At 39.7% G+C, this 14001-nt stretch overlaps 1 protein-coding gene across 4 annotated transcripts in view; it reads right to left on the bottom strand.

The window, feature by feature from the left end:
- Positions 1-14001, bottom strand: part of kirrel3b (kirre like nephrin family adhesion molecule 3b) — a 171921-nt gene that overhangs the window by 39890 nt on the left and 118030 nt on the right. For all 4 annotated transcript variants that reach the window (XM_079465454.1, XM_079465455.1, XM_079465453.1 and 1 more), the window contains exons 3-4: positions 12116-12265; positions 2543-2700 (exon numbers count right to left, since the gene is read on the bottom strand). In XM_079465454.1, the coding sequence (XP_079321580.1) occupies positions 2543-2700; positions 12116-12265 (308 nt within the window). The remainder of the gene's footprint in view (positions 1-2542; positions 2701-12115; positions 12266-14001) is intronic.

Raw genomic sequence — 14001 nt, 5'->3', positions numbered from 1 at the left:
GTGGCAAAACCGTAAGAAGGTTAATTAAGAGGAGGGTGGGGAGTAGACAAGTGGAGGGGGCGAGGCACGCTGATGTTTCATACATTAACAGGAGAAGCTAAATTTGGCCGAGAAATGTGACGTGCTCGCGTGTCTGCGGAGCCGTGCTGCGTGCTACCTGCATCGGCAATGCGTAACAATTTGACGCATCCAGTTTGATACTAAAGTTAATTAGAACTCTGTCTGAAATATCATAATGTGCTCTCATGGTGGGCATTACTATTTAAAAGCCTCCACTAATTATACAGAAATCTAGGAAGTCTTGGGGGTGAAATTATATGTGAGAGACGTGTGAGGGAGGAAAAGAGGACGCTTTGAGGGATTTAGGAGCGGGGAGAGAAAAGAAAGAAGAAAAATTTGGTTTTGTGGTGCTTCCATGTACAACATGTGCTGCCACTGAGTTGAGGTGCTGTGCACGGATGACACAGCAAGGTGTTTGTGGTCTGTTACACTGCAAAAAATGACTTTGTTACTTGGTTTCTTTTTCTTGTTTCCCAGTAAAAAAGTCTAAACATTCTTGAACCAAGAAGTATTTTCTTGATGAGCAAACTGACTTGAAATATAATTCTTGTTTTTAGTAAACAAATATGAAATTTCTTTGAATTTGTGCTTAAAACAAGCAAATAAATCTGCTAATGGGGTAAGAAAAATAATCTTGTATTGAGCGACTAAGAAAAAGGTAAACCTTAATTCAAGACTATTTTTCTTACCCCATTAGCAGATTTATAAAAATAAATTAGACGTTTACTGGAAAACAAGAAAAAAAAATACCTTTTTTGCGGTGTAAAAATTCTTACAGCAGGTTTCCAGTTACTTACTGTCCATTTAAAGTTCCCCTGTGCTCAATAACTTTATGCCTTAAAACTAATCTTTGACTAATAAACGTACATATTTAAGTGTTATTTTCTTTGAAAATACATTTTTCCTGCCTTAAAATACCTTGAATGTAAATCTACACGTCGGGTTCATTAAGTATACTCAGACACATGAATATGCAAATTAGCCACGCCTCCACTCAAAAATTGAAAGAAACTGTGAAACTGAGAGCTGACAGCACTGCAGCGATCGTTTTAGCCCGAATCTATATCTATATATAAGAGAACATTTTTAAATCTGAGTTATATCTTTTTGAAAATAAACTCTTCATATATAACAGCCTTATGTCACCGCACAGTCCAAACACACCTCAACGTTCAAGAAATTACGGTCTTGTGATTTAACATCCTACAGCAGAAAATCCAGTCCATAATACGGACATACACTATAGTCCGGCCTTCATTTGCCTAGATTATGAAGCAGTACTTTAAAAAGGGTTAGTGCTTATCCCATTCCTATTATTCAGACCGAGTGATTGCATCTTAATTCAGTGTGTTGCTTTTTAATAGCATGAAAAGAGATATGAGAAGGCTTAACTGTCTCCATCCATCACAATCCTCAGGCCCTCCTTCCCATCATTGCTTCAACCGCAAAGAAAACCAAGCTCTCATCCCGCGATTAGCGAGGCTTCCTCAAGCGAGCACGCTGCTGGCCAAAACAGCGTTCAGTTACACCAGCTGAATCAATGGTGTTTATCTGCTCTTTAAAAACAGCCAATAATTGGATCAGGTGAGAGGAGGGCTAATGTTTGCCAAAATGATCTCGAAATAGCCCTTTATTTATATGGAAATCCATGTATTTCCAGCGTTGGCTGGTATGATTACGGCAACGCCGCCTTCCGCCTCAGATTGACCCCATCAGACTAGCAGAGCGGGTTGAGGTGAAATTACGAATTTTTATGGCAGTAGTAAGATTAACAGCGTTACGGCCATATGGATTTAGGCTAGATATTAATAACGAACGCACGTCGCATTCGCATAGCGTGCAGATATGCATGCAAACAAATACACGCACGAACATCAGTTTTATAAGAGGGGCATTCCGGGAAAACAATATGGCATTGCCTTATCATACCATCTGTTTGTTTGTGTTGACACATTTTGCATTGTAAGAGGGACAAACATGTCTCTGTCATTCCAGTTAGAGGCTGGATTTCCAGGGATTTTCGTCCAATCAAATGGAGCTAAGGGCTAAAGCGAATGAGTGCAGATGGTGCCAGCAATCGTGGACACAGCTGGATGTCCCCACAAGTGGAACAACCTTCATATGTGCTTTTTTAATAAAGTGAAAGTAAACTTCTTGATATCATCCACTGTGTTCGATTTTAGAGAATCATTATTAAAGTGATGGTCCACCCAAAATGAAATTTCTGTCATCATTTACTCACCCTCTTGTCATTTCAACCAATGCAAGTCAGTGTCTTGCAGAAGAAAGAAAGTCATAAAGGTTTGAAATGACAAGAGGGTGAGTAAATGATGACAGAAGTCCTTTTTTGGTGAACTATCCCTTCAACAGTATTCAACAATAACACTTGTCCCAGCACATACTGCCGGTGCCACAATATACAGTATGCATTAACATCCAACATGCTTTTCTGACGATACATCAGTACATTTGTTTCTCGTACCTTTGAGTACATGGCTCCATTTAGCACCTCCCCATTTCGAATCCAGATGATGGATGCGGCGGGTTTGGCGTTGTCTGCGTGACAGGTCAGATTGAGAGGGTCACCTGCCCTCAGGCTCACCACGGGCCCGCCGGTGATAACCGGGTCATCAGGTGGAACTGCACGGGTAAAGAAAGAACATTGTTTGCTAGTTAGAAGCAGAAGCCTAGCATATGTCTTCACCAACATCAAAGAATGAGTATTAAAAAGTCTATTCATGCCTCTGAGGAGAAGTGTTAGACTTACACAACTGCTGAAGGTTAGTGAATCACTAACTGTCGGGCCCTGCACATTTTAATTTAGATCTTTTCATATTCTCTATACGACTGGAAAACGGCTTTCAGAGGTCTGATGGCATTCTGAGGCGAACAGTGTGGGCCGCGCGTCGAGGAATGCGATTTGATCACAGCGGTGAGTGGTTTAATTTCATCTGCATTTAAAGAGAGCAGGTGTGATTTATATGAGCAGAAGCCATCGTCGCGCAGCGAATCAGAACGAGAAGCCGAGTGTGCACGTGTAAAGGCGTAATAGCGGCGCGGGGGTGCACACGAGAGCGGGCGTAGAGGCAATCTAGGAGCACGCAGGAGATATTGTGCGAGGAGCGTTGGGACCAGCGGAAAACCGGTTCATGAATAGTGCTGATTGCTCTCTCTCTCTTTAACACACACCCAGGCCCGATCATCCTGGGTTTTATTCAAACTCCAGTGAATTATTGATCGTCCCGCACGCTCATTACGGAACAGATCTGGGGCAAGAGAAAATCAAAGTTAGTAAGCAGCTGGCAGAGAGGAGAGCAAGGACACAATACGGAGAGGTCACAGCACACAGAAAAATAATTACAGTTTAGGGGTTGTGCAAAAATGTACATTTTTGAGGTCTTTTATTAGACCGAAAAATGGGAAAGCTGTTCAGAGTTGGCTTATAACATTAGCTTTCAAAACGAGTTGTGCAGCTAAACTTTATAGGACATGCAAACAATATAAATTATTCCCACAGATTAAATTTTTGAGATTCGAAGCTGGATAAGAAGATTTACTGGATGGACGAGCAGACGGTGGTTCTACACCTTTGTTTTTGGAGTGCCCTCTCAATATTATATTTTGCTCACGTCACTGATGTTACTGTTTGCTATTGTATTATTGCAGAAGTTGTGTTCTCACCTGCATGTTTCATGTTGCTTGTACAAAAATAACAGCAGATATAGAAGTTAATATAAAGTGTTATTTGAAATAATATGATTTGGATGTATATACGCACTGACAGATGCCAGAGTTGGTGTTTTAATAATTGCTGGTTCATGTGGGTTTCCTTTGACTATTTGTTGTCAAATATTGTGTTGTGTATCTCAATATACAAGGAAGATGTTCCCCGGAGGGTTTTCTTTTTTCACATGTTGTCTCGACTCTCACTGACCCAGGTAGACAGATATTGTGGATATTTATTAGTCGCCCCAAGTGGGTCAATTTTCAATTCAGAAGGTTCAAATTACGACTGAATGAATGAAATCTCTGAGCTGGATGTCCTTGAAAGGACGCACATTTTATTTTAATGCGTTAAAGGGTATTCGAAAGAGTGAGTTTTTATGAGTAACTTTCTCAGAGCGTGTGAGTGATCAGAACGGAGAACTTCTGAAACAGAGGAACTCTTTCTCTTTCATATCAGTCAGATCACAGCTACGCTTCGCTGCCTTTTGTAGCATAAATGATGGGAAATATCTTATTCTTATTCATTTTTCTCCTGCAGATTATGTTATTAATGTAGACTCGCACAATTATTAAAGAAAGTATTGCTCGTGATAATATCTCAAAAGAGTTTTTTAAGTTCCCAATCCGGATCCAAGGAATGACATTTCGCATGACTATGGGCTCACGTCTGTTTTTTACTTCAAACGGCAGACCTCTTTTGGGTTCGATAGTGTTCTTCCATTACATGGAACGTCTTCCATTTCGTCTTTATTGATGACAGTGTCGACGCTCTACAAATGACACTGATAGTTATGGAGTTAGGAGCTGTTATTTCGAGCTATGGGGTTGAGGTTTTGTCAGACGTTCCTATCCAATTTTTTGCTTTCACACACACTTCCAGTCTGACAGCGAAACAAAGGGCAACCCTGTAGCCGTGCTAGCCATCATCATTACGGGCATGTTTGCAAACTCTGCATCCCCTAATGGTTTCAAATTAGCGCTTTACCACAGTCACTCGATAGATTTCTCATGAGTCGGTCTGCAGCGCAGATTGATCGCTCCTCTTTAATTACTGGCTAGTGGGCTGCGATTCTTTCACCCTCCACTTGGCAGTTTGAAGAGAAAACCCAACGGAACATATTTCTCTGTGTCTGTGCTGATATATTCTTTGGCTTTTACATCAGCTGTTTTGAAAGAGAACGATTCAATCTTGTATGACTGTGGAACACAAAAGAAGAACTTCAACACATTGTCCAGATTGCCCTTAAGAAGACTTATTTGAAAGTTGTATAGCCCACATGAATTCCTCTTTTATTTAAATTCTTTCCCTGTCATTTTCAAAGTTTACAGTCACTGGATGGGAATTTTTTTTAAATCTACTCGGGTCATGGTGAAAGTGACACGGTTTTGAAGTAACAGTAAATAGTAGGCAATTCCATCACCACCCAAGAGCAAAGTGACCATCCCAGCTCCAGCTCAGGCAATTCCATCCCCAACTAAGAGCCAAAACGGACTACTTAAATTTACTGTACTTAGTATTTAATCCTAAACTTACATCACATGACAGCAGTTTGACGTTATAGCTGCACTCAGTTACATAATTACATTATGCCATTACTCTTTTCACTGCCAATAACATTTCTCTGTTGTCTGATATTGATGTCAAAAAACTAATAAGCTCTCTTTTCCATTTATTTATCATTAGAGTTTGGGTTCCTCGACACAGGGCCATGTTGGCATGCTTACCGTGAGACTGCATTTATTAGATATTATTTACTAGAATGATCTTGCTCGTTCTATAAACACCATGCGCTGTGCTGTGTTTGACCTTTTCTGTAAATTTCTTATTTTCTCCTGTAAAGCTGCTTTGGAACAATGCACATGATGAAAAGCGCTATATACGTAAATAAAATTTAATTGAATAGTGACAAAAATGAAAATTGGAAAGGAAAGTGATATACTGGACATTTGAGTGGAAACTTAATTTGCGAAACTTAAATATCACCAAATAGCGAAGCAATTTCACAGTGAAAATGCATGGTCATTATGAAAGTTCGACTGGGTTGGGCATATCTACACTATTCCAGTAGCATAAACAAACCTTATTTGTATTATAATTTTACTGTATAATGATTGAATTAAATAAACAATTTGAGGAATTTTGTTCATTTTATTAGTTAAACAACTTATTTAAGTGTGTCCTGTAGTTCGGTCGCATTTCAACAAACCGTATGGTACATTGACATCTAGCGGTTGAGCTGGATTCTAAATTCAGAAGACAAGTTTAGCCAAGTAACGTTTTTTCTCGGTTTCTTTTGATTGTTAGCAGAAATAATTTACAGGCACTCAATTGTTTGTGAATGTGTACAAGAAGTTCAGTTGTGGTCACAAAAGTGTGCACCCGCAGTAATGTTGTTTATGCTGTTAAGATGAAACCGTCAATAGAAAACTTAACAATATGTCTTAAAACACTAAATAAACTCAAATGAAAAATATGGACTCATATCGAATGTTATGAATTGTATGAAAATCCTAATATAGTATACACTGCAGTAGCACAGGTGAGTATACTCATACGCATATATATTTAAGTGCCTGAGCTTGACAGGACGACAATCCTGAAAGTCTTGTAGAAATAACTTCCTTAAACACACTCGTGTTTTTAAGTTGTAGCAGATACTGCATAACAAAAATAACCTCCAATTTCTTGAAGGCAGACCTGCCTTAAGGTGACAAGACATTTGGTTGTAGCATGTCACACGAGAAAACAATAAATAACTTGCAGGCAAATGGATTTGCAATTAACCAAATGGACTGAAACATTGGTCCAATCAGCTGGGGTCCTTCAGATTCAGCTAGAAGCTTTCTAAATCACCGGTGTGGGCAAGGTTTCACAAAGAGAGAGAGAGGGGATTTATTTTCCAGGGTGGGTTTGATGCACTCGTAATTGCAGTGCTGGAAATCACTTCATTTACAGTGGACCTTTCAGCCAGTGGCTTGAGAGGTTGAGTTACTGACATCAAAAACAAGAACGTGCAGGAGTTTAAGATGATATGAGCAGCACAGCTAGAGGAGCAGAGGATTCTGGGATTGCCGAGAAAGCAATCTGGTGGAAAGTGAATGGGTGAGTTTTCAAACAAGAGAGGTTTTTGGCTCTGCTGACGTGTTTGGCACAACAACAAGACCCGTCTGTTTCAGCGACGTCCCACGTCACCTGCTGTTACGGGCTTTGATAGATCAACAGAAAAACAAAGAAAAGGAAGTGCAATCGAAAACATGCCAGAAATGGAGACAATTGACATATTTGGCTCACTAGCCCAAATCAAAGTTCCTTTCAAAGCTGTCACTAATGTGTTTCTTTCCGGAGAGAGGAATTCTGTGGAAAACACTTTGGGATCCTTATTCTCTCTCCATCTCATTCTCGCTCTCTCTATTCCTCTATTTGGCAAGATCTGAATGCGTAAGGTTTCAACGGCTCTATGCATGACTGACGCCCAGCCAGATTGCCTTTCCATCAAAACGGACTCTACCCGTCTGAGTTATAGCAGAAAGGAGTCATGGATGGAGAAATCAAAGGTGATGGGAGGAAAATCCGATTTTGCTTTAAAATAAGCATCAAAGGTACTGGGACACTGCTGGTGGTGGGGGGGCTGGGTTTTGGCGTGACCATTACAAAAGGGCTCATTTTGTTTTTTAAGAGAATTGTCATGGCTTCTGGCCACAAAGAGAGAAAGTTATGAGATACGGTTGGGTACCTCTGCTTGAAAATGGATGGTGGGGTCAAATTGTGTGGCGGTTGGAAGCCTCAGGTGGTGTTTGTGGTGGCGTGAAGAGGAAACTAAGCAGCGAGACACAGACCAAACCACTGGAAACACTTCATTGCATTTGCCTATGTTGTGTTTTGCTTGGTGTTGACCCGTCAGCCCTTTGTAACTAGTTTACTAGTTTCCTTCATATACTGGCTTCAACCGGAAGACCATGTAAATCAACCAAATTCATAAGAAAACCTGGACCTGTGGCATGATACATATAGTTATAATGGTTAATATGTGGTTAGTTGTTTGTGAGCAGCAGAATTAATAAATGACAAAAGTGTCTGTTCGCAAAAGTATCATTGCACAACATGTCAAATTTATATCACAAATACTGACAACCTGATGTTTGCATATAGGAGAACATCTGTCCGGTCTGTCAGTTCACATTCAGCAGTGTTCACAGATGTGTGAGGTCGTAGACCAGGATGGTGGAACTTCCTGTAAAGCTAATCGTCCATTTAAATAACATCTGCCTGATTCGTGTGGAAAGTTATACTGTATGTGTAGTGGTACATACAGAATGAAATACAAACCAGTTTTATCCACCAATATTTGGTTTTATATATCATTTTCCTTTATTCATGACCTATCTTTGGACTACTGTTCATTAATAAGCTTTTTTTATTAATATTTTATAATGTTATGTTATAACTTACATAAGGGATTTTTCACCCCGGAAACACCAATTCTGTACTCATTTATTCACCCTCATATCATTCAGACCTATATGTGACTTTATTATGTTTTACGAAATATTTTAAGAAATGCGTTCAATGGAAGTCATTGAGATGCAGTGTTGTTTGGTTACTTTAAAATATCTTCCTTTGTGTTCTGCAGAAGAAAGTATTTCAGGTCTGAAACGACATGAGGGTGAGTAAATGATGACACAATTTTCATTTTTAAGTGAACTATGGCTTTAAGAGTCATTTTTTTACATTGATTCATTTTTAGCCTACTCTCATCTTCTCGCGCCGGAAGATATTATGTGGAGTTTTCTGGTAGTGTCAATCTGTGTGGAAAAGGAATCTGAACGGATGACCTTTGTTTATCTTCTTCATGCTATGCACGGTGATTCGTGAATACATGTTATGCAGTTTCTCCCATCTCGTGATTTGCAATTAAAAGTTAATAATCTTCCTGCCTTGAAGCTTTTTATCAATTGATAGGCTCAGGCTTTGAGACATCTGAACACGAAGCAATGCAAATTCCAAATGTCTTTACCTATTTACTTCTTCCCACAAGGACACTTGATCTTCCATTAGTTATGAATTCATAATTAATAATATGAGCAAAATTAAATGAGAAGTGAGTGTAAACATTTAGCCCTCAAGAAGTTTAATCCTCGGAAAGCAAATATTATTAATGGGCAATTTCAGGACTTAAAGGATAACAGATGGTTGTCTGGCTCCACTGTTTTTGAGACCCATTAACAAGACAATACCAATAAAAAACATGAGGTCGGACACTTGAAAAATTTAGTTTGGTGCATTTGGCAAATTTTGTTATACAAACCTAAAGTACAGTGCATTTAAGCTACACATATTATTGCTAAATGCATTCCCAGGGAATCGAACCTGCGACCTTGATGTTGTCAGTTTCATGCCATAACAGCTGAACTACAGGAACATATTAGAAAATGATAAGAGTTTCGCAAAAGGCCCAAAGGTAGAGATTCGGAGCCCACAGCGGAAAAGTAAAAGCACAAAATGAGAAGCTCGGAGGCCCAAAATAACCTTTTGCTAGTTTCATAAGGCCACGAAGAAGGTTCTGTCCTGACATAACTCGATGTCTGCAGTCCATTTTCTTTTGAGCTAAGATAAGTGCTGAAGGGACACCAGGGAAGGTAAGGAGGGATAACATCTAGGGTGAGATACATAATTAGCCTACAGGTTAAGAAGAGAGCTACAAGAATAATCGCTCTTTCTTTGTCTTCATACCTTATTCAGCAATGCTGACCACTGCGATCCCATAATTCTTTAAAGTTTAAGGTTTATCCATCTTACCGCATCTCATGTCACAATAGACAGAGAATGTTGCAGGTTTTGCTCTTCAAAGAAAATCTTTTCATCTTTTTTTAAAGCAATTGTGCTCCGTATTACCCCGTAGGTCACCAATACAACTTTAAGAAATACATTTTTCTACAAAGGTCTTGAGAAAATTGTGAAAAGGAGAGGTTTAACAGTCAGAGTGTACCTTCTTTTTGGGCTCAGAGGACATGAATCTTATAAGGGCAACATTAATCTTCCCAAAGTTCAAAATGTCAAAGAACAATTTCAACTAAAATGCTTCAGAAATATTGTGTTAAGGACTTGATAATTCATGGAGTTAGGACTTAGACTCTAGTTTCCAAACTTTGCAATGCACGGTCAGATATCAGAGCCTTTAGCGAGAATGGCAGATTGAGACCGTTGTTAACTCAGCCTGTAGAGATTACACCTTCACCGGTCTTCAGCAGATGTTCAGCGGGTGTGTGAGAGACGTCTGAGTCATGAAGTGATATGGAGAGGAGCTGGGGGACCACTTCAGCTGTCAGGTAGGAAATACAGGAAAGATGGAGTCACAGTCCCATTCCTGTCATCAGCGCTGCTGAGGCTGAGCTCCTGACATTACAGAAGACAGCCCTGAGATCTGTCTGCTGCAGAGCTTGCATACATTACAAGCACAGGTTGGAAGAACTGGTCACCCATGGCTTTCCAAAGTATGTAGACCATTGTTTACCAAAGTGTGAGATGATTGCCAAAATGTGTGTGATGAATGTCCTCTTTAAAGGGGGTCTTTTTGTTTATGTATAGCTTTCACCTCCATGTTCATTTAATACATTTTGGCATAAAATGCAGCCATCATTTATTTTTTAGACGATCATCAACTGCATTGCTGAGTACAGAATATGCATCTTTCATGTGTAAATGCGCATTCGTTGTAATGTCGTTCTAGAAATTTTTCATTGAGAAGGGATCTTTTCTGTAACAGCATGTATCATAAACTTTTCTCTATCATAGAAGATCAGGGGAAGAGATTTGATGTATGATAATACGAGCTCTTAAAAGTCCTTTTCAGAAATGAACCAATTAACAGACACAAGTATCATGAATCCACCGCCCCCATGGTGACCAACTTGACAGGAAATGAACAGAGATAAACTTGAGTTTGGTATTTTGGAGCTTGTGCTGTATAATTAGTGTTATCAGCACCCACTGAGGCAGTTTTAAAGCAGAACTAATTAAAGCTAAATTATTATTGACCACAGTAGGAGAAAAGGAACATAAACAAATCCATCTGACTGTCGGTGCTCCCAATTTATGTCCACCAGCCACCAAGTTGATGGTGGTTAATAACATATGCCACGTTGTACACTTTGAGATAATGCAATGACCTGTCAAAGGTGCCGCCATATTGGGGAGGGCAAGACTGCCCTATAAACATGAGCCTGAGTTATGTTTTTGTATTATTTGTAAGATAATAGAAATTATATAAAGACAAATTCTGACAATAAATAAGTAAATTAATACAGAATTGTTTTGCACCCTCATAAACCATTGAACTTGTTTGAGAATTTAAACTTTGTTAAATAAATATCTGTTCACTTGTATGTGTTTATAATGCAATATTGACTCCTCTAATATGGTGGTGCCATTGGTATTTGACTTCATTGGTGGTACCACTGGCATGCAGTCAATACGATATCTGTATTTCTATGGTGAACAATGCGCTACAGTTTTAGTCTTATTCCAGGTAAATGTAATTTTCTTGCATTAAATATAAAAAATACCACAAAATGTATCTTTTAACTCCACCTTAGTTCATAGCGCCACCCAAACCCAACTGCAGTTAGTGCTCTCTCAGTGTTCCTTAGTTCTTCTGTTATAAAGTATAACACAATGAGTCCGTGTGGGTGGGTCTTGGTCTTTCTTGAGAGAAGATAAACCCTCCTGGTTTATCATAACCCGGGCACAGTTAACAATGTATTGCAGTTGCCCAATATCGCAGAAACCGCAACGCTGAATAATAACCCAATAAAACTTGATTAAGATTCAATGACCTCTCAGGCTTAATAATTGCGACTGCGAGATTTGCAGCAGGAAATTAAAACTGAGAACTTATGATTCTGCAGGGGAGTTTGGTCAGTGAAAAATCTATTTTTAATACTGTACTTCATTCTTCGCTGAACAGAAAGATAGTTTGAGATCATTTTAATCAGTCTGAACGCCTATTTTAATTTCATTTGTGAACATTAAATGAAAGATAATAAGAAAAAAAGCTTTGAATGTTTCTTTTTAATAATATATTAGATTTTCCAACAGAATACAGTAGCTGTGATAGGAGTTATGTCCAAAAGTAGATTTCTTCGACTATAATCTGTCCTGACAGTTTGGTTTAACTGTGCTGTGATAAAAAGAAAACTGACATCATATGAATATTAAATTTATCAAGGTCAATAAAAAAAACTTTTTCCTCCGTGCATTTTGTCTTTGTTTACCGATGTACATTTGGCAAACAGACACCAGAAATCTATGTGAGTGCATTCCGTGACTTACCTAACACAGTGAGTCGGGCAGGACGTGACCTCATGGCAGCCTGAATGGCCTGGCACTCGAACACGGCATCATCCATCAACTCCACCCTCTGGATTCGCAGGTGGTGCTCGCCTGAAGTGTGATCGCCGACTACAGCGTATCGAGGGTAACCTGAAAAACAGAGCTCACCAGTTAACATCACAAAGTGGTGTGTTTCAAACCGGCGATAAACATGTAATTTGCTTCTGGTTATATAATGCCAGAGAAATTGTGTCTTGTTAATTGCGGCGCAGTTGGGACTAACATGACAGCACTGAGGTATTGGCTTTTTAGTCACTTCATGACAGTACAAGGTAATCCCTGAATGCCACAGGGAGCTACTGCGAGAGGCTGATGCAACATCCACTGTTTGTTAGCAACTGCTGGATATCAAAGAATATCGGTTGAATTTATTGTGAATTATTTGCATCAGAGATCTTCAGAAAGGCTATTTAAGTCTTTTGTCTGTTTTCATTCTATGCCGACTTTACTTCCTACAGAATCTAAATCCGAGGGCTGTTTTCTTTCTGCTGCAAACGAACAATAAGTGATGACTTTCTGTACCTTAAAAAAAAACCAAGGTGTGACAAGACCCGGCAAGTACACAGCGGTGACCTTCGGTAAACAAACAGAAGATGAGCAGAGGTGCCAGGCTGCTATGAGACTTTCTACCGGTGGTGATGGAGGTGAGACGATTTGTTGATTGAGGTTGAGTCAATCCGCTGGTGTCGCTATCAGACACTCGAGCGGTCCTCAAGCGTGCCGCTGTTCAAGTGTAGGTGTAGTACTTAGTAAGCAACACACAGGCCGTGAGAAGATTGAAATGTGTTCCGCTGATGCAGGAACGGTGATTTGTGGTTTAATAATACTCTCAGCGGGGCGTATTTTAGGGAAACCTGACTGTGGAACCTTTAAAGCACATCAGCAGACTATTAGAGGAACATTTGCATAGGGCGTGAATGGGGATGCTTGGTTTGTCCCGCAGAAAAGTATGCGTTCGATTGAGACGTGCTACATTTCCCAGACTCCCGATATAAACATCTCTGACGGCTCTCGGGAGGCGAAATACTCCTAATTATTAGAGATTTGCAATTTCCAGCGAGACCCTCGAAAAGTGCTATTATTGCGGTTAGCGCGGTCTCTGTTTCCAAGGCGAGACGGTAATTGATCGTGATGGGAGACATGGATTTAATAGCGTTAGAAGCTGATCTCAGCTTATTCCTCCACGGAAAGAAGCACACCGCATTTATTTCTCAATTTAATTCAATACCTGTTCTCATGCGGCTAAATTTACTCCTTCAAAAGTGATCCTGCTTCTAGATCCACAGAGGAGCCATTTTGGAACCCATTTGAATATCGTGCATTGATGAGAATTATCCATGACATAATGGTCACAGACCCTCGTTTTGAAGGGTGCTCATCATAAGCGATGTTTTCCCCGGTATATCTTGTTGGCTTATAAAAGAACATCTGGCTCAAACTTTTTGGAGGTTTAAAAACAGCACACAGATTTTGATCAGGTTCATATAACGGATTCTACTTGTTTAGAAATGCGATTGAAAGGGCATTTTCGAAATCACCAATATCTTTTCAAGTGCCGCATAGAGATCCAACCTGTTCCTGCACCCTAGCACAATGCTATTACCGCACCCATCACTGTAATCTCCAGCAATGAGGCTCGGAAGAGGGATGTTCTTTAACATATTGCTGTAGAAAGGAGTGAAAAATAGACTGGACTCTAGACTAATGGCTTTTAAGTCCTTGAGCCTGACTGTTGAAATCACTGAGCCAGAAAATGCCAATTATTGCCTGTTGCCTCATTGGATCCCATTCACTTTTAATAGACCATGAAGTGTCTCTCGTTTTCC

The sequence above is a fragment of the Barbatula barbatula genome (genome assembly GCF_947034865.1).
Source record: "Barbatula barbatula genome assembly, chromosome: 10".
Taxonomy (NCBI): Eukaryota; Metazoa; Chordata; class Actinopteri; order Cypriniformes; family Nemacheilidae; genus Barbatula; species Barbatula barbatula.
Note: the sequence above shows the minus strand (reverse complement) of the source record. Positions and strands in the feature narration are given on the sequence as shown.